Source organism: Cetorhinus maximus, chromosome 7 (genome assembly GCF_964194155.1).
Source record: "Cetorhinus maximus chromosome 7, sCetMax3.hap1.1, whole genome shotgun sequence".
In the NCBI taxonomy this organism is placed as follows: Eukaryota; Metazoa; Chordata; class Chondrichthyes; order Lamniformes; family Cetorhinidae; genus Cetorhinus; species Cetorhinus maximus.
Window position 1 is genome coordinate 81,798,084 of NC_135885.1, and position 21,074 is coordinate 81,819,157.

The following is a 21,074-nucleotide window of genomic DNA, read 5'->3' on the forward strand; positions in this document are numbered from 1 at the left end:
ACTTCTCACCTCTTGCTTTCTGCCGATTCTGCTCTCATAGCCCACACAATGGTGGGCATTCAGCTGCTTGTTGACTGCTTTGGCCAAGCTTCAGAACACTTCGGTCTTCAATAAGTCTGAAAAAGGCAGAAATCTTGTTCTAAACTGCCCCTGGCCACAAACTCCAAGACCCCAGAATCACAATCAACTGTATACCTCAAAATTCTGTTCAGAAGCTCTGCTATCTTGTGAGAATCCACTCCAACAACACCACAGTCGGCAGAAAACAAGAGTTCACTTAGTAGGTGTTCTGTAATCTGTGTGCAAGCTTTGAGACTTTGCAAATTGAAGAGCTTGCCATTTGCCCTTAACTGAAATGTGTCGAGATCTTTGAGTGCATCCAAGAGCATGGCCGCAAAGTAGATGGCAAACAGGACTGGAGTTATTTTTCAGCTTTGCTTGGTGCCATTGGTGACAGAAAAGAGATCTGTTAAAGCACCATTCTGCATCACACTGGACATCATGCTGTCATGAAATGAACGGGTGACCTTGATCACCTTTTCAGGCCAGCCACACTATCCTTAACTTCCTTGTTTAGCCATGGATGCCGCATCCTTCTCATAGAATACTTCATTTTTAATGGAGAATATCTTTGCTGAGTGTTATGAAATAACTCCTTAAATATCTGCTACTGCTCCTCAACTTTTAACCTATTTTCCTAGTTTACTTTATCCAACTCTGCCTTCACACCCTTGTAATTGCCTTTATTTAAGTTTAGGACACTAATCTTAGACCCACACTTCTTGTCCTCAAACTGAATGTGAAATTCTATGATGTTATGATCATTGTTGCCTAGAGACTCCTTTACTATGAGGTCGTTAATTAATCCTGTTTCATTGTACAAATATTACATATGAAGTCACTGTTGGGGGGGTGGGCGAAGGCACTGACTTTGTGGTGTGCTCACATATCCTATAGGGAACTGACTCTGTTCTCCTCAAATGCTGAGATTGCTTGCTGATAGAGATTCTCCATTTGGATCTGTCCAGGATCGATTTTCCCAGGTAGTGGGGTCCAATTTAGGCCCTGAGATTGGCTTTCAGAATATCTTTTTATGGAAGTTTGGGATGTCCTATGGTGAAGATTGCCCTGCTCAGTTGGCTGTGGAATACTGCTTCTGGTATGCAGGAATCCTCCTTGCGAACCAAATGGCTGATCCAGCAAAGTTGAGCTTTGATGAGCATGCTCTCAATACCAGTTACGTGGCACCTTATAAGAACTTTGGTGTTAGGGATTTTGTCCTGTCACATGATGGCGCAGGCAATTCTTAAGCAATGAAGGTGGAATGCATCTAGTTGCCTTATGTGACGCCAATGAGCTGTTCATGCCCATAGCTACAGAGAAGTGATGAGATCACCACTACCTGGTAGGCTTTGATCTTTGTTTTGAGACAAACTCCATGTTCTTTCCAAAGTCTATGGGTGAGCCTGCCGAATGCTGAGCTTGCCTTTGTCAGGTGAAGTGTGATCTCATCATCTAACGTGGTGTTGTTGGAGAGGATTCTCACAAGATAGCAGAACTTCTGAAAAGAATTGTGAGGTATATAGTTGATTGTGATTCTGGGGTCTTGGAATTTATGGCCAGGGGCAGTTTAGGACAAGATATCTGCCTTTTTCAGACTTATTGTAAGGCCGAAGTGTCCTGAAGCTTGGGAAAAGCGGTCAACAAGCAGCTGAATGCTCTCCATTGTGTGTGCTATGAGAGCACAGTCTGCAGAAAACAAGAGTTCACTTAATAGGTGTTCTGTAATCTGTGTGCAAGCTTTGAGACTTTGCAAATTGAAGAGCTTGCCATTTACCCTCAACTAAAATGTGCACTCCCATGTCGAGACCTTTGCGTGCATCCAAGAGCTTGGCCGCAAAGGAAATAGCAGACAGGACTGGAGCCATTTTTCAGCCTTGCTTGGTGCCATGGGTGACAGAAAAGAGATCTGATAAGGCACCATTCTGCATCACACTGGACATCGTGCTGTCATGAAATGAACGGGTGACCTTGATCACCTTTTCAGGCCAGCCACATTTGTACAGCACCTTCCATAGACATTCACAGTTTAATGTGTTGAAGGTCTTGGTCAGGTCAATGGACACCATGGAGAGGTCCTTGTTTTGTTCACTGGACTATTCTTGAATTTGTCACGTTGCAAAGGCCATGTTGACCACTCCTTGTCTAGCACAAGAGCTACACTGAGATTCTGGGTACACCAATTCTGTAAGATGAGTGACAACCCTGGTGAGAATAACCCTGGCAACAATTTTTCCTACTTTGGAGAGAAGTGAAATACCATGATGATTATCACGATGGTTTTATTTCCCTTCTGTTTGTACAGGTGAGTTATGGAAGCATCTTTGTAATCTTGGGGCACGATGCCCTGGTTCTAAAGTAAGCAGGAGAGGCTAGTGAGTTTCTTAACCATGTGAACTCCTCTGTAGTTGAATTCTTCAGTGGAATGTCATTGGCTCCTGTGAACTTACCCACAGACAGTTGCTATATGGCCTTGGTGACGTCGGCATCAGATGGATCGATGGGAAGCTTGTCCAGAAAGCGATACTGTGGATGTGATTAGCTGTAAATTTCTTGGTTCAGGAGATTGTTAAAGTGCTCTGCCCTACAAGAGAGAATCTCATGCCTGTTTGTTAAGAACTGATTGTCATCTGCTGAGAGGATGTTGGTTTGGGGCCATAGACAGATCAGAGACCTTCATAGAGAGCCTTCACAATAATAAGAACGTAAGAATTTGGTGCAGGAGTAGGCCATTCAGCCCACAAGCCTGCTCCGCCATTTGATAATATCATGGTTGACCTGATTGTGACCTCATATCCACTTTCCTGTCCTGTCTTTCCTGCCTGGCCATGCTTCAGGTCATGCTTATCAAGAGCTTGCTGAAGTTCTGCAGCCTTGTTCTCCCACCATTGGCTCTCCATCTCTCTTAGTTTGGCCTGCAATGTGTGTTTTGCTAGCTTGTATCTAGCTTTTCTTGCTGGTAGCTTTTGTTAGATATGTAGGGTCTGAGAGCATTGTGCAGATATAGCTTGGCTATATCTTGGTTTTTCTTGAACCAATCTTGGTGCTTTCATTTGACGAATCCAAGGACCTCAGATGCTGAGTGACATCCCTTAACTTGCCCCAAGGATTCCTAATGTCTGTGTTATCTTCTGGGATACCAGCAAACTCTACGGCTAATTTTTGTTCCAGTTCATGTCCCTTGGCTGAGTTTTTAGGATAGTCATGTCAAGCTTCCTTTGTGGTTTGAACCTGTGTCGTAGCACATTAGGTGTTACCTTCAAGGACATGATGCTCCTGAGAAGTCAGTGGTCTGAGAAGCATTCACTTACTTCTAAGGTATTGGGTAGAGCGGACATCGTACAATAATGTAATCCAGCATGTGTTAATGTTTAGATCTGGGGTGCTATTTTCAGTTTATTGGAAGATTGTGTTTGTAATGGTGGGCTTAGAGAAAAGAAGCTGGCTGTTTGGAGTTTGCTCCACCAATCTGTGTGTTCATTGTTGGTGCATAGGCATTAATGAGTTTTGCAGACTGGTTTCTAGCAAGATGTATTTGAAGTACCATGAGTTGATTGTTGATACCTTTGTGTGAACATACGAATTAGGAGCAGGAGTAAGCTATTTGACCCCTTGAGCCTGCTCCACCATTCAATAAGATCGTAGTTGACCTGATTGCAGACTCAACTCCACATTCCATCTACGCCGGATAACATTTGACTCCCTTGTTGGTCAAGAATCTATCTACCTCCGCCTTAAAAATACTAATTGGCCCTGCCACCACTTTTCTCTGAGGAAGAGAGTTCCAAAGATTCATGACCCTCTGAGAGAAAAAGTTTCTTCTCGCCTCCATCTTAAATGGGAGACCCCTTATTTGAAACTGTGTCCCCTAGTTTTAGTCTCTCACACAAGGGGAAACATTCTTCCAGCATCCACCCTGTCAAGTCCCCTCAGAATATTATGGGGAGAATTTTCTCCCCGTCAGGCGGGCCGGCTGGGAGCAAGCGTGGGCGGGCGTGGAGCTGATCGCCGCCTGCGATTGGCTGCGCGCCACAATTTTACATACGCGGGCCAATTAAGGTTGGACAGGCAGCACTGCCACTTTGGTTAATTAGTTTATTCATGGCCTCAACAGGCTTTTGACAGTTCGGCGGGCGCGTAGCCGACTCCAGTGCGCGCCCACCGAACGAAAGTTCAGAATGACGTGCAGTGACGTCGGGATGCACGCCCGATGTTACCACGTGTCATTTTACACGTCGATGTGCAGGGGCGGGTCCCGCTTGCTGAACAGAAAATTCTGCCTTTATGTTTCAATAAGATCACCTCTCAATCTTCTGAATTCCACTAGGCATGGGTCCATCCTGTCAAACCTTTCCTCATAAGATAACCGCACCCCCCAATCCCAGGTATCAATTGAGCTTGCGTGCCAACTCAGATCCAAATGGCAAAGCTCACACCTGATTGTTGCACCTGCCCAGCGTTCTGGCCTCAAGGGCTGTTTTCCACTCTGGTCTTGTATTATTGTCTAAAAATGTTCTGGCATTCCATGAACTGAGTGTCATCTGGTAGTTAATTGCCCTTTGAGTTTGAGTTTTTATGTTTCAACCACAGTGATTGATGACCCACCAGGAGTGGTGACCTGCAAGGTGCAGGAGGGGACTGCTGTATTTAGGGTTCCTTTCTACTCCTCCTTAGATTGGGGAGAGCAGTGCTGTACCTAAAAAGATCTGTGTCGCTTTAGGAGGATATTTTTGAGTATATTTAATTGGATTAGTTTTGTGCAAGTACATCACAACATTCTTCTCTTAGGAGAACAGTTCCAGCTTTGTCAGTTAATCCATGTAACTGAAGTTTTTCATACCCAGAAATATTGTCATAATTCTTTTCTGGCCTTCTCCAATGCCTTCATATATTTCCTAAATCGTGGTGCCCAGAATTGGTCACACCAATTGAAGCTGTTCCCTGTGATATTTTTGTTATAAAAAGGATAATGAAAGTATTAATGATAACTAAATGGGAGCATTAGTATTTCAGTGCTCTGTGTCCAATAGATTATACTATATTCTTAATTTTCTAGGCTAACTGCTGCAATGGAGGAAATAATAAAAGGCTTGGAGAAGAATTGTCGATTACGGTATGCTTCGTTGTTTTATGTTCTTTATGCACTAAAGGCAAAAGAGGTGTATCATGGCAGTGGCTATAATCTCAGAGAGACAAATTGATATTTGTGTGCAGCCATTAAAAAAGAGAACTGCACAACATTAGGCCTTCTGCATATTTTTAAAATAATTCATAACTGTGAGAGCACTTGCTATTCAACTTTGCAAAATGGCTCTGACAGCTATAAAATCAGTGAACAGCTCCTCTTAAAACTTTTAAATAAAAATTTGGGAGGGAGGAGAGAGGAATAAGCAAGTATATTAATCTTCAGCAAATACTGTAACTCTGCCTTGAGAAGGAGAGCAAAAAATAATTAAATACCTTGGATGCAGATATCTGTTAACAATATCTTTCAGAATCAGTTTTGATGATTTACGTCAGTAAATTTGCCACATTACAGTGATAGGACCTATTGTTGTAACCTGACCACAGGAAATATCAGACACGGGACTTCAGATCCCAGACTACAGGATTAAAATTCCTCAGATTGTTTTCCCAGAATTTGTAAGGTTACAGGGAGGGCAACTCATCAGTTAGGATGGATTGGCATATTTCAGGTATTTCATTCCTCACCTGCACCATGCAATCGGAAATCTGGTGCCTGCCCAAAATTGGCACTTTATTATATTTTGGTGGTGCATAGTTTAAGTTAATTCTTCTAGTCTGGGAAAAACAAATTAAGTACACAACAAACTGAAGCTCCCTTAATTTGTATTTAGATTTAAACTTACTAGTGTAATATTTAGAAGTAAATAACTAAATTAATTAAAAAATTAATGTTAGGTTATTTGAAAATTGACTGTAGCACACTTTGAAATGAAGTGTCCCTGATTCCTAAGGTTTGTGTGCTTGCTTTGAATTTGCAGATTGGGAGATTTAGTTAAAATGGCCCTAGCTGCTTTCTCCCACATTTGCTGGTAAACATCTGAGCAAACTAGCAGGAGAGCATATGATGGTACTGTCCTGAGAAGAATATCATGCGTATACACTCTTGTCGGACCATAGAACTGTGCATGGCCCTGGTTCATCACTGATTAGCAGGAAATGCAGATTTCAGTTTACTATTAGGTCAGCCATGATCTTCTTAAATGGCGAAGCAGGCTCGAGGGACTGAATAACCTACTCCTGCTCCTTGCTCTTATGTTCGTATGTAAAACAGACCTCGTGGTACCAAGAAATTTTGAAGACAGCCCTTTCTACTCTGATGCTTAAAACACCTATGATGTCAGTCACAGAAAACTATTCTTATGGCTCCTTTTGGGGAAGCTTTGCTGCGGATTGTATTCGAGCTGCCACCTGCAGGACTAGTGTCACAGTTATATGGATTGGGCTGCTCCCAATTTAGCTAGAACCTGCACCCCACTCTGGGATACCCTGCCCGTTGCCTATAAAAGTGTTTGATACTTGTATGCTTCTGCTTTTAAATCATGGTGTCTTAGATCTGATCCACATCTGAGGGCAGCAGTTTCCTGTTCCACCAGCTAACAACGACTGCCTACTCAGCTTTCACCCTAGTCCTTCCTGGCCTCTTGTGCTCTGTGGATCACCATTTGAATTTGCCTATCTTCTTAAGCAATCCTTCTGGATGGCTACTTCTGTAACTGGGATGGTATTTGTAAGGGAAAAATGTGTGTCGGAAAAGGTGAGCTAGGTATTGCTGATGTAAAGAGATAGGCTAGGATGGTGAAAATAAGAGAAATTAGCTGCACAATGGCCATATTTTAGAAAGAAGTTGAGTTTAAGCATTTACGATGTTTTGTGATAACTGGTTTCATTTGTATGGCAGGAGCTGAAGAGGTATGTTACAAGGAGCTTCCTGACATACCTGCAACCTCTGTCTCTCACTACTTCCTCAAAAACCTCTTTAGGGCATCTTTCTTCTGAGGAATTAGAGGCTAGATGATTTTTTTTTAGCCAGTCCCAGTGGCAATTTCTTCTCTTCCCTCTGCTTGTCATTTGGCATTCAACCAGATGGGATTAAGCATTCCTATTCAGGTGACAACAGGTGCAAAGAACAAGAAAGTGCATGAATGTCTGCTTCACTATGCTGCCCTGCATGTTAAACTCTATGTGAAAGAACACTTGCGGGAAAGGAAAGAAATATGAGCTATCTCATGATGTCATAGGTATTTTACGGAATTAATATATGGGCAGGTTTTTTGCCCCAATATAGGTACAGGACAGAGGCAGGCGGGTAATTTCACGCTGCCGGCCGGCATCCTGATTTACTGTTACCACCACATCCCCAAGCCATTTTCTTGCAGGCTGCGGTTGTGGAGTGGAACAGCTACCTGCTCAAAAGTTGCCAATTAAGACTAATGCTGGTGGTTTAGCAGTTGTAGCAGTTTTTATTTCAAAAGTTTTTAAAATGCTGAGAGGGCACTTCAAAATGGGAGACCCTGTCTTTCCCTTACCTGCATTGGCAGACTGCAGCTCCTTTCATGCTGGAGGGCTCCCTTTGACCCTCCAGCCTCAAGAGTCTGCCTGCCATCCTTAATTGGGTGGTAAGCATGCCGACTTGATTGTTGCAGCACCACTGAATTTTGTTCCTCTCATAAGTGGAACTCAAAGTAAAGGGTACAAAGAGCGCTTGGAGTAATGTACAATGCACAAGATTGAATCAGGGAAAATAAAATGGACCGGAGGAAGTGTAATCATTGCAATTCTGGATTGTAAATCTGCCTTGTTGGAAAATCTAGCCTCCCAGGTTCTCATGTATCGTATGAGCAGTTCCACAGGAGCACGATAAAAGCCACAATTCCCATAACAAACTCTTCACACAGATAATTAGTCACAGATGTTAGAGATCCCCGAAAGAGTAAACTAAATAATCAATTTTGCAAATACCCAAGTGCCTGATAAAGTAGATAGGTATCAGATGAGAGTTAATGCAAATAACCCTTGCATGCTGCAGTCAACAATACATGCTTTAAACACAGGTGCCAAATCAGCTATCAGAACATTGTCACCTGCAAGTTTGCTGATGTCGCCAACTTCAGAAAAACTGTTGCAAAATGTGTACCAAACTTACTGTAATATTTCCCTGTCCCTGGAATCCAAATCAGGCCCAAGTCAATCAGAAGTCCTGCCTTCCATTAAAACCAATAGAGTCATTATGGAATGCATACAATCTGTCTCTGTAGCATATATCACCATATATCACTAGGTCTGCTCAGGAGGAGATTAGAGGCCCATTAGGTAGGTCTCCATGAGACTGAAAATATATAATTTAAGTCAGCACTAGAATATCAGGTAATTTTGTTTAAATGAAAATATTAAAGTACTTTATGAAGAAAATGCTTCCTGTCATTTTTTGTAATACATGCCTAAGAAAATTTAAATTCTGTTTTTTTCTTATTCTATTGCTTTGATTGAAATATTAGAGACTCCTCGTGTGAAGCAGAGCTTCAGGAGCTGATGCATCAAATTGACGTAATGGTGAACCGTAAAAAAGTAGAATGGGAACAACATTCACGAAGCCTTGAGAGCCAGCTTGAAATGCGTGAACTAGAACTGGTCAATGTGCGGACTTGCCTTGATCAGAAGCACCGTGAGGTAAGATAGCAACTCCTGTAGGCATTGCATTCAGCAAGCAAGGGACCTTCCAGGAGAAAATGACAGTTAATTGGTTGTGAAAAATGAAAAGGAGCTAATAATTTCAATGAGCTGTGTAGGATGTCTCGAAGTAACATTCACTTGTCAATGTGACTTCCAAGTTTACTGTAAGTAGAGGGGCATTAGTGGACTCAGTAAAAAGATGGTTCTTCAACACATAAGCAGAGTAGCATGTGTGAGTGTGGCACGTAGTTTATGCAAAACAGACAATGGTTTGCAGTTGAGAAGATATTAATGGCATGCATAGCTTTCAGAATTGTTAATTGACTTAATTGTTAATGTGTTGAAAATAACATTATTTCATTTGCAAGAGGATAATTACTACTTTGAATACATTTTGCAGTAAAATGAAATATTTTGTAGTTCTGTTAAATTAGGCACCCAAGTTCTCCTTGGAGTGGATGTTCAGAATTTTTCTTTGCATACATTGCTTATAAGCTTGGAATTAAAATTTGACCATGAATATTAATTCTGGAAATGATTTCCAGTTATCTCAAAAATAATTACTGTGAAATGGCTTGTAACCTGGACAGGTACTTAAACTAGGTTTTTAAAAGTTCTTCAGCTCGGAGCTACAGATATTAGCTGACACCAGGGGCAGAATTTTTACCTCATCGGGCCAATAGGGTGGGTGGGTCCGGGAGCGACCAAGAAACCGACCGCCGCCCACAATCAGGCCCCGAACGCAATTTCACACTGGCTGGCCAATTAACGGCTCAGGGCTTCAGCGCTGCCGGGATGGAGGTGGGAGGAGTGTGAGCACTGAAGTGTGAGCATGCGCGGGAGTGCTCTCAGTGAAAGCTCCCTGAAGGCACAGAGCTGCTTCAGGGAGCTGAAGATTTTTAACATTAAAAAGAAAGATTTTAACATAAGGAAAACACGCCCCCTCATGTGACTCTGACACATGAGCAGGGATATGTTAAAAATGAATTAAAACATTTTTTTTGGTTTTTATTTACTGTCCGAAACGTCATCCTGCCCGTGGATGAAGTTTCGTTAAAAGTGCAAAGGCCGCCTGGCCTATTCGCCCACCCGCCAACTGAACGGTTGTGCAATGATGTCAGGACGCTAGCCTGACGTTATCAGTCAGTATTTTAGTCCCGTTCGGGCCGGGCGCTCACCCGTCTGATGAGGGAAAAATTCTGCCCCAGATTTGCCCTGTGTACTTCATTTACTGTCCACAGAGTCAAGAATACATAATGAGGCTGAGCTGATAGCCCGGGTATCCATTTGCCTGTTGAGATACTTGAGCCTCAGAGAAAACATTGCTTGATTGACAGCTCTGGCTCTCTGATCTCTGATGTCATTTTCACAATGTTTGCTTATATCAAATATTTGCAGTTTCAGCTATTGAAACTTTAAAAGCTCTGGGTGATTGACACTTTTATTGCTCTGTAATAAAAGGACTGTTTTTTAAGCTTATTTTTACATATCCTATTGTTGCTATAGGGTTCATTCGTTCTATACAATGTTTAGTAGGTGAATGGGCATGGAAGTGCCACAGCCTGACAAAGGGAGCATGATGGGCCATGGGGGTGGGTGGAGGAGCATAGCTTGGCATAGGGGGCATGAGGAACCAAGAAGGGTAGGTGGAGGGCCATACATGGCATAGGGGACATGAGGGGTTGGGTAGTATTTGGGGGCCTTCCATGACATGGGGAGCATGAGGAGGACTTTTAAACTTACCTTTTAAAAGGTCTCTTCATGCACACTGTGGCTCACGACACCTCTGAGATGCCGTGAACCATGACTCATTGAACACTTGGCCTGATTCCATGAAATTTGCAGAGGACTAGGGCGTGTCTATCCTCACAATGGAACTGGCGAGGTTGGGAGTGCTGGGTGAGGGCTTTCGACCCGAACCAGCCCATACCCTTTAAAGGCCTGGTTGAAAATTGGAAACCCCGAGAATGGAGTCGTAAGTCCCGGAATCGGGTCTCAGCCGCCATTTTTAAAGGCCTCCCGAATCATCCCAACTTGGTGAAAATCCAGGCCCTAGTCTGTATTCTACATTCATTACTGATCGCCTGATATGCATGTAACCTACTAAAAGCCTCGTGGTATGTAATTACTTGTTATATGCAGCCCTATTATTGTCTACCTGCTGACTTTATCAGTAGTTTTTGCATTCTTCATAAAGGATGTTTTTTCCATTCACGGGATGTGGGCATCGCTGGATGGGCCAGCATTTTTATTGCCCATCCTTAGTTGCCCTTGAGAAGGTAGTGTTGAGCTGCCTCCTTGAACCACCGCAGTCCTTGTGGTGTAGGTACACCCACAGTGCTGTTAGGGAGCGAGTTCCAGGATTTTGACCCAGCAACAGTGAAGGTATGGTGATATATTTCCAAGTCAGGATGGTAGCAGCTTGGAGGGGGACTTGCAGGTGATGGTGTTCCCATGTATTTGTTGCCCTTGTCCTTCTAGATGGTAATGGCCATGGATTTGGAAGGTGCTGTCTAAGTAGCCTTACTGAGTTCCCACAGTGCAACTTGTAGATGGTACACACTACTGTCACTGTGCATCGGTGGTGGAGGGAGTGAATATTTGTGGATATGGTGCCAATCATGTGGGCTGCTTTGTCCTGGATTATGTCAAGCTTCTTGAGTGTTGTTGGAACTACAGTCATCCAGGCAAGTGGGGAGTATTCCATCACACTCCTGACTTATGCCTTATAGATGGTGGACAGGCTTTGGGGAGTCAGGGGGTGAGTTACTCACTGCAAGATTCCTAGCATCTGACCTGCTCTTTGAACCACAATATTTATATGGCTAGTCCAGTTTAGTTTTTGGTCAATGGTAATCCCCAAGATGTTGATAGTGGGGGATTCAGCAATGCTAATACCATTGAATGTCAAGGAGTGATGGTTAAATTCTCCCTTGTTGGAGATGGGTGTTGCCTGACACTTGTGTGGCGTGAATGTTACTTGCCAATTGTCAGCCCAAGCTTGGATATTATCCAGGTCTTGCTGCATTTGGACATGGGCTTCAGTATCTGAGGAGTCGCGAATGGTACCGAACATTGTGCAATCATCAGTGAACATCCCCTCTGCTGACCTTATAATGGAAGCAAGATCATTGATGAAGCAGCTGAAGATGGTTGGGCCGATGACACTACCCTGAGGAACTCCTGCAGTGATATCCTGAAACTGAGATGATTGACCTCCAATAACCACAACCATCTTCCTTTGTGTTGGGAATAACACCAACCAATGGAGAGCTTTCCTCCAGATTCCCATTGACTCCTGTTTTGCTGGCGCTCCTTGATGCCACACACAGTCAAATGTTGCCTTGATGTCAAGGGCAGTTTCTCTCACCTCATCTCTGGAGTTCAGCTCTTTTGTCCATGTTTGAATCAAGACTGTATTGTCAGGAGCTGAGTGACCCTGGCGGAAACCAAACTGAGCACCAGTGAGCAGGTTATAGCTAAGTAAGTGCCGCTTGATAGTACTGTTGATGACCCCTTCCATAACTTTACTGATGATCGAAAGTAAACTGATAAAGCGGTAATTGGCAGGGTTGGATTTATCCTGCTTTTGGTATACAGGACACACCTGGGCAATTTCCCATATTGCTGGGTAGATGCCAGTGTTGTAGCTGTACTGGAACAGCTTGGCTAGGGGCACAGCAAGTTCTGGAGCACAAGTCTTCAGTATTATTGCTGGAATATTGTCAGGGCCCACAGCCTTTGCAGTGTCCAGTTCCTTCAGCCATTTCTTGATATCAGGTGGAGTGAATCGAATTGGTTGAAGATTAGCATCTGTGATGCTGGGAACCTCCGATGGAGGCCAAGGTGGATCACCCACTTGGCACTTCTGGCTGAAGATTGTTGCAGATACTTCAGCCTTATCGGGGCTCCCCCATCATTGAGGATGGGATATTTGTAGAGCATCCTCCGCCAGTGAGTTGTTTAATTGTCCACCACCATTCACAACTGGATGAGGCAGGACTGCAGAGCTTAGATCTGATCTGTTGGTTGTGGAATCGCTTAGCTCTGTCTATCATTTGCTGCTTATGCTGTTTAGCACGCAAGTAGTCTTGTGTTGTATCTTCACCAGGTTGACACCTCATTTTTACGTTTGCCTGGTGCTGCTCTTGGCATGGCCTCCTGCACTCTTCTTTGAACACGGGCTATTCCCCTGGCTTTGTGGTAATGGTAGAGTGGGGGATATGCTAGGCCATGAGGTTACAGATTGTGGTTCGGTAAAATTCTGCTGCTCCAGATGGCCCAAGGTACCTCATGGTTGCCCAGTCATAGATTTGCTAGATCTGTTTGAAACCTATCCTATTTAGCATGGCGGTAGTGCCACACAATGGAGGGTATCCTCAATGTGAAGATGGGACTTTGTCTCCACAAGGACTGTGCGGTTGTCACTCCTGCCAATACTGTCTTGGACAGATGCATTTACGGCAGGCAGGTTGGTGGCGATGAGGTCAAGTATGATTTCCCCTCTTGTTGATTCTCTCACCACCTGCCACAGATCCAGTCTATCAGCCAGCTCGGTCTGTAGTGGTGTTATCGAGCCACTCTTGGTGATGGACATTGAAGCCTCCACCCAGAGTACATTCTACACCCTTGCCACCCTCAGCGCTTCTTCCAAGTGGTGTTCAACATGGAGGAGTACTGATTTATCAGTTGAGAGTGGGGTGGTACATAGTAATCAGCGGGAAGTTTCCTTGCCCATGTTCGACCTGACGCCATGAGACTTCTTGGGGTCCGGAGTCAATGTTGAGGACTCCCAGGGCAACTTGCTCCCCACTGTATATCACTGTGCCACCACCTCTGCTGGGCCTGTCCTGCCGGTGGGTCAGGACACACCCAGGGATGGTGATGGTGGTGTCTGACACATTATCTGTAAGTATGATTCTGTGAGTATGACAGTGTTAGGCTCATGCTTGACTAGTCTGTGAGACAGCTCTTCCAATTTTGGCACAAGTTCCCAGATGTTCATAAGGAGAACTTAGCAGGATCGACAGGGCTGAGTTTGCCATTGTCATTTCCGGTGCCTAGATCGATGCCATGTGTTCTCTCCGGTTTTATTCATTATAGACTTTTGAGCGGTTTGATACAACTGAGTGGCTTGCTAGATCATTTCAGAGAGCACTTAAGAGTCAACCACATGTTCATTATATGGCAGTAACTAGCTGCACAGGATTCAGCTGACTCTCAAGATAGTTTGCACATTCGGCAGAAGGGGGACAGGATCGGCCACCTACACAGTAGGATAAGAAGCTCACAGCTATCAACCTCAAAATTTAGCTGTTATTAGACGAACGTCGTTTCAGTTCTTGGTGGTGATTACTGAGACATAGCAGCCAGCCATTTTTCTGCCAATATTGTAGCATCTTTGATGGGCACCAGTTTCACTTTAAGAGTTCATAAGTCTTACCAAAGGTTATTGTGGTGGTTGGGAAAAGTTAACAAGCTCAAGAAATTTGGTTCTGAGCACTGAAGTTGCACAATGTGTTGACATTGTTTTAGGGGATGGTTTGGAGGAAGTGTAATGAATGGCAATTGTGTGATTTGATGTGCTCAGGGAAGAATCTATATCTTATGACTCATTGGTGATGGCAAAGCAGAAAATGTATAGTTCCATTCCTTGTTTTCCCACTCAGTGTGTTATCCTACACTTTCTGATCTATCTGAGCATGTTGAGATGTGGGGCAATTTAAGCAGCGAACTTTCCCTAAGTTCAGATGCAACACCATCTTGCTGTCATGTCCTGTCCCCCACTCATTTCCTCCCACAGAGGCAAACATGTAATATTGGTTTGGGAGGGGAGGAGGAGGATAGATTTTCAACCTGCACTTATGTCAGTGGCCACAAAAATCAGACAGTTTCTTTAATAGGCATCCCAATGCGTAATGTCAGTGTTATGCCTGGGCAGTGAGTAGAAAATATATCTTAAATATAAGTTATATTTGAAGGTGTACTGGGGAATCAGCATTTATCGCTCATTCCTATCCTGTCAGTTTGGGCCAAGGAAAGCAGTTAGGCAGTACCATGTAGCATCCTATGTTCCAATGACCAATTTTTTCAGGCATTATCACCACTACACATACCCTAAATGCTGCTGTTAATGAGCTTAGTCAGGCAGTTTTGGTGCAGGCACAGATGAGGATAAACAAATAGCAGTGGCAGCAGAGAAGCTGGGAGCAGATTACTACGTGGATGCAGTCTTTTGAAACCCGACACCTAGGTAAATTTTTGTACTTTGTCAAGACGTTTAACTCCTTTCCATGGATTTTTTAGCTAATAAACTATCAGTCATTTTGTGTGAATATCATCATGTCCAGGTTTGCCAGCGAGTTAAGTTCACTAATAATCATTCCATTTAGAACTTGAATGAAGAAGGCCATTTGGTCCATCATACCTGTGCCAACTCTCTGCAAGAGCAACTCAGCTTGTCCCCCAACCCTCCCCTTTCCCAGGAGCCCTACAAATTTTTCCCTTCAGGTGCTTCCCTTTTTAAATTCACATTGAATCTGCATTTTTGTTTCTTCATGAGATGTGAGCACCATTGGTAAGTCCAGTATTGGTTGTGTATCCCTAATTGCCCTTGAGAAGTGGTGGTGAGCTGCCACCTTGAACCTCTCCGCCAGACTCTCAGCAGTACATTCCAGATCTCACTGCTTGAAAAAGCTTATTTTCATGTCACCAACTTAAATTGGTGTCCTCTGGATCATGATCCTTCCACTGATGAGAATTTTCATCATATCAAATCTGTCAGGAGGACTCATGATTTTGAATACCTCTAACAAGTCTTCTTTCGACCTTCTCTAAAGAAACAGCCCCAGCTTCTCCAGTCTATCTTCGTTACAGAATTCTCTCATCCCCTGAGCTATTCTCATAAGCCTTTCTTGCACCTTCTCCAATTCCGAAAGCAGTGTCTACAACTGGGCACAACACCCTAGTTGAGGCCGAGCCAGTGTTCTTTAAAGGATCATCATAACATTTTTGCTTTTGTTCTCAATGCCCCTATTTGTAAAGTTCAGGAACCCATGCCTTAACAACCACTTGCTCAACCTGTTCTTCAATGATATGTGCACACGTATCCCAGGATCCCTCTGCTCCTGCATCTCTTTTTAAAATTGTATCCTTTATTTTATGTTTCTGCTCATCCTTCTTACCAAAATGTATCACTTCACACGTCTCTGCATTAAATTTCATCTGCCATGTGTCTGCCCGTTCCACCAGCTATGCCTATGTTCCACCAGTATGTCATCTTGATGTCTGTCACTATTCTCCTCACAGTTCACAATACTTTTATGTCATCAGCAAATTTTGAAATTATGTCTTGCTCACTCAATTCTAGGTCATTAATTTGGGTAAAAGAAAGCAATGGTTTTTGTACTGGCCCCTGGGAAACCCCTCCAGTTTGAAAAACAACCATTCACCACTTTTCTGTTTCCTGTCACTCAGCTATCTCCATATATATCCGGCCGCTGCCCCTTTTATTCCATGGTCTTCAACTTTGCTGACAAACCCGTTATGTGGCACTCTGTCTAATGCTTTTTGAAAGTCCATGTACACCACATCAACTGCATTATCCTCATCAACCACCTCTGGTACTTCATTAAGGCCAGTGCCTCTAATATTTCCACCCTTAATAGCCACAGTTTCCTCGGATGCATCTAATCCAGCCCTGGTGAATTATCAACTTTAAATACAGCTAGCCTTTTTAATACCTCTTTATCATTTCTTAGTTTATCCAGTGTCTCAACTACCTCCTCTTTCAATATGACTTGGGCAGCACCTTCTTCCTTGGTAAAGCCAGGCATCATCTTCTTCCCTGGTAATGACAGTTGCCAAGTAATTATTCAATACCTCAGCCATACCAACATCTCCATGCATAAATCTCCTTTCTGTCCCTCTAATCAGCCCTACTCCTGTTTTTACTACCCTTTTATTATTTATATACCCATGGAAGATTTTTGGATTTCCTTTTATGCTGGCTACCAGTCTCTTCTCATCCTCTCTCTTTGCTTTTCTTATTTCTTTTTTCACTTTCCCTCTGAACTTTCTATATTCAGTCTGGCTGTCACTTGTATTATCCACCTCACATCGGGCACATGCAGCTTTTTTCTGTTTCATCTCACTATCTCTTTTATCATCAAGGGAGCTCTGGATTTGTTTGTCCTACCTTTTCACCCATGGGAATGTACCTCAACTGTACCGGAACTATCTCCATTTTAAAGGCAACCCTTGATTCAATTACAGTTTTGCCTGCCAATCTTTCGTTCCAGTTTAATAGGCTAGATTCGTTCTCAACCCATTGAAATTGCCACTCCCCCAATTAATTATTTTTATTCTGGATTGCTCTTTGCCTTTTATAGCTAACCTAAAGCTTATGAAACTATGATCACTGCCCCCTAAATGGTCCCCTATTTGATCCACTTGTCCTACCTCATTCCCTAGAACCAGATTCAGTGATGCCACCTTCGTTATTGGACTGAAAACTTACTGGGATGTACAAAATTCTCTTGAACATACTTTAGAAACTCTTTCCCTTTGTCCTTTGCATTATTATTATCCCAGTCTATGGGTGGAATTTTACACCGGTGGGATTTTACTGTCCCACCGAAGTCAATGGACTTTTGAATGGCTTGCCGCATTTTACGGCCCTGCGCCCCCACCTCACCACCTCCGTGACAGGGCCATAAAATTTTGCCCTATATTAGAATAATTAACCATTATAACCACTTTATAGTTTTTGCACTCTTGCAAATGTGTTCCTCTATATCTTTCCCACTTGCAGGCCTATAGAATGTACCCAGTAGTACAATGGTATCTCTGTTGTTTTTTTAGCTCTTATCAAATTGATCCTGTCCTTGACGGTCTAGGACATCACTTTTCTCAAGCATTGTAATACTATCCTTAATCAAAAATACCACCACGTCCCCGCACCCCCCCCCCCCCCCCCCCCCCCGCCCCTCCCCCCCCCACCCAATTCGTTCCTTCCCGATGGGCTGAATTTTCACTGGGTCAGGATGATTCAGGAGCCCTTTAATAATGGTGGTAGAGTCCTGATTCTGGGATTCCCAATCCCATTCCCAGGCTGCCTAATTTTTGGAAGTTCCTTTAAAGAGTGTGGGCTGGTTCCTGTCAAAACCCACACCTGGAAATCCAGGCCTGGCCAGCTCCATTGCAGAGATAGGCAAGACCTACTCCTGCACAATTTTCATGGAGTTGAGCCAGGTTTTTAAAGAGTCATGGTTCATGGCACCTCAGAGGAGTCACGAACCCTAGTCTACATGAGGGAACCTTTTAAAGGGTGAGTTTCAAAGATCCTCCTCAAGCTCTCTATTGCTAAGCATACATAATAAGGCTTGGCTGAGAGTCCAGACAAGCATTACTCTTGTTGAAACAGCTGCACCCCAGAGAAAACATTGCTTGATTGACAACTTCTCTGATCTCTCTGGTCAATTTCACAATGTTTATTTACACAAAGTTAAGTAGTTTCAAGCATTTCTGGTTTCTGTTATTGATACTTTAAAGGGTCTGGATGATTGACACTGTTATTGCCTTGTAGTGAAATTATATTTTTTAACACAGTAGAAAGTAATGAATGAATGACTTTTTCTTAAAGTTTTTTTTCTGCACATCCTACAGTTTATTGTGGGTCAATGAGCATGGAAGTGCCATAGCTTAGCATAGGGGGATGAAGGACCATGAGGGCTGGCTGGAGTGCCAAAGCTTGGCACGAGGGCATGAGGGGCTATGGGGGCTGGGTGGAGTGTTATAGCTTGGCATAGGGAACATGAGGGGTCATAGGGGACATAAAGAGCCATGGGGGTGGGTGGAGTCACATAGCTTGGCATAGGGGGCATGAGAGGACATGGGGGTGTATGGGGGCCTTACCTTGGCAGAGTGGACGTGAGGGGCTATGGGGGGTAAGCGGGGGCTATAGATGGGACATGGGGAGTGTGTTGGGGGATGAGTGGATGTGAGGGGTGAGGGTTGGAGTGCCTTTGTGTTTTTATTTTAAATGTGATGAAATCCCACAGCACCGAGGTAGGGCTTTTAAACAAGCTTTCTCGGTACCCGGCACCCCGATGGCTGCCTCTGAACTTCATCCCGGGTCAGCTGGCCCGACTCCAGCCCACACGGTCCTTCCAGCAATGAAGATTCCACCTTTATGAGCACTTTCTCCCGAGGTAGGCAGGCTGAGCCAGGAATTTTTCTGTTCCTCAACTCTAGGATGAAAATCCTATATTTCCTGAACACCTTGATCTGGACTTTCACTCCCGAGTTGGGTAGCTGACGTCGGGATATTTCCCCGTTCGTGCATCTGCCTCAAGAAAAAGGGGCCCGAACAGTGCAATTTTCGCTATGGGGGTTGACAGCCTATAAAAGGCCAACCTGTAGGGGGTTCCTGCTGTGAGCCGGGAAGTTGATGAAAGAGCTGCTAGCCGTGGGAGGAGATGTCTATCAGATGTCAGGTGAGCACTACCTATAGTGGTTGTCCAACTGGTTGCTGACGCTGGAAGAGATGGGCCATCATGGGCCTTCCATAGGAAAGTATTGAGATTCCTACTGCCTCTTCATCCTGTAACGAAGGAGCACAATCCTGAAAGTTAAAGCTGGCAAAGCTTCACAAGACACAACTATGGAGATGGCATTGACAGCATCAGCTCTGCATTGACTCAGATTAGTGTAATGCCTCAGTTTGACACTGCATGCAGAACTTTTGCCTTTCCACCTACCCGCTTTCAAACCATCTATCAGGGTGTGGCTATGCAATTGAGATTTGCCCCTGGCCCTCACAGCATCACATTGTCATGGTAGTTTATGCTTGGGAACACAACATGCCATCCTTGCATTACAGCAACAGATACCAGGCTACCCTGCATTCATGCAGCACCCACCCACTTCCACCCCCCCCCCCCCCCCCCCCCCCCACCAACCGCACATCTTCAGACGTTGCTGACCTAGAGAACACGGTGGCTACATATAAGCAGACAGAGGTTATGTTTGGCATCGGCCGAAGCTGGAAGCTTTATGTGCCCATGTGTTTTCTTCATTGTCATGCCAGAATGTCACAGAGGAGGCCTGTTGATGATGGAAAGGGAGGGGCTACACTCTGCTTTAGTGATCAGGACCTCCAGATCCTGGTGGAGGAGGTGCAGAGACGCCAGGACAGAATTTACCCCAGTGGACAGCGTAATCCCCCCACAGTGACCAAGCGGGCATGGCAGGAGATTGTCTCCACTGTGAGCGCAGCAGGGGACCATACATGATCTTGGATCCAATGCTGTAATGTTAATAGCATCCACACCAGTTGATAAAGTCAAAACTAAGCCACAGAGCCTTTCCTTGCTGAGAGAGTTTATTGATTTTGTTTAGTGTCAACACTCCCCACATACATCGGTGTCAATTTATGCATGTGCAAATATCCATCACTTGTTTCCCTTAACAATGTAACTGACACTCACAGACCTTAATGTAATTGAATTAACAAATCTTAATAGTTAATTGATAAGACATTGATAGGTAATAGATTCCATGACCTGCTGCACTCCAGCAAGGTGAATTATTTGGCAGAACTACACAGAGGTCCCTGCATTGGCTGACACCTGAATGCTGCATCTATGGTGGCAGACTTGGCACATAGCTCTCCTATAGCATGGATGTTTGTGTGTCCAAGCTCTCCTGTAGATCAACTCAACTATGGTTTGGAAAGTGAATGGATAATGTGATGCACTGCCATATTCATGAGCTTTGTCTCTGGTGGCACAACGTAATAGGCTAACCGTACGATTCAGCAAAAACAGGTGCCAAAGGCGGTATTAGAGGCACTTTGTACCATATTGCTAATGGTGACCCTATTAGTGCACTAAGCAGAAGGAGACGTTGGTATAGGTGGGGAGTGTGACAGTTGGGTTGCATGATAAGAGCACCTCAATTATGGTTAAAGGCAATGGCGTGTATCTGAGCGTGCTTTCAGGATGTCAAGGGTTAACCATAATTACCTCCTTTTGTGTTTCACAAAGGCTCAGTGGCATACATCCACCCACCCTGGGCTGCATCATCCCTCAGGCTTCAGGAGGAAGAAGAGATGTCCAAGGAGACGGCGTCCTTTCTGACCAGCCCACACTCCACCAACATGGATACTAACACTTCAGAAGGATGTAGCGCATGTTTAGTCAGTGGCATGTGGTGAAGGGCATGCACCATAGTGCAGGAAGAGGAGTCAGACACATCTGTGCACAGTCCTCAGTGGAGGAGGGAAGACAGTCATGATGATACTCCACGAGGCATTG

The 21,074-nt window shown here is 44.2% G+C and overlaps 1 protein-coding gene across 1 annotated transcript in view; it reads left to right on the forward strand.

Moving 5' to 3' along the window:
- The first annotated feature begins 1,106 nt into the window (after nucleotides 1–1,106).
- Nucleotides 1,107–21,074, forward strand: part of LOC144682419 (deuterosome assembly protein 1-like) — a 181,883-nt gene continuing 161,915 nt past the window's right edge. The window contains exons 1-4 of the mRNA XM_078544829.1: nucleotides 1,107–1,265; nucleotides 2,366–2,418; nucleotides 5,117–5,173; nucleotides 8,583–8,754. Of these exons, the coding sequence (XP_078400955.1) occupies nucleotides 1,107–1,265; nucleotides 2,366–2,418; nucleotides 5,117–5,173; nucleotides 8,583–8,754 (441 nt within the window). The remainder of the gene's footprint in view (nucleotides 1,266–2,365; nucleotides 2,419–5,116; nucleotides 5,174–8,582; nucleotides 8,755–21,074) is intronic.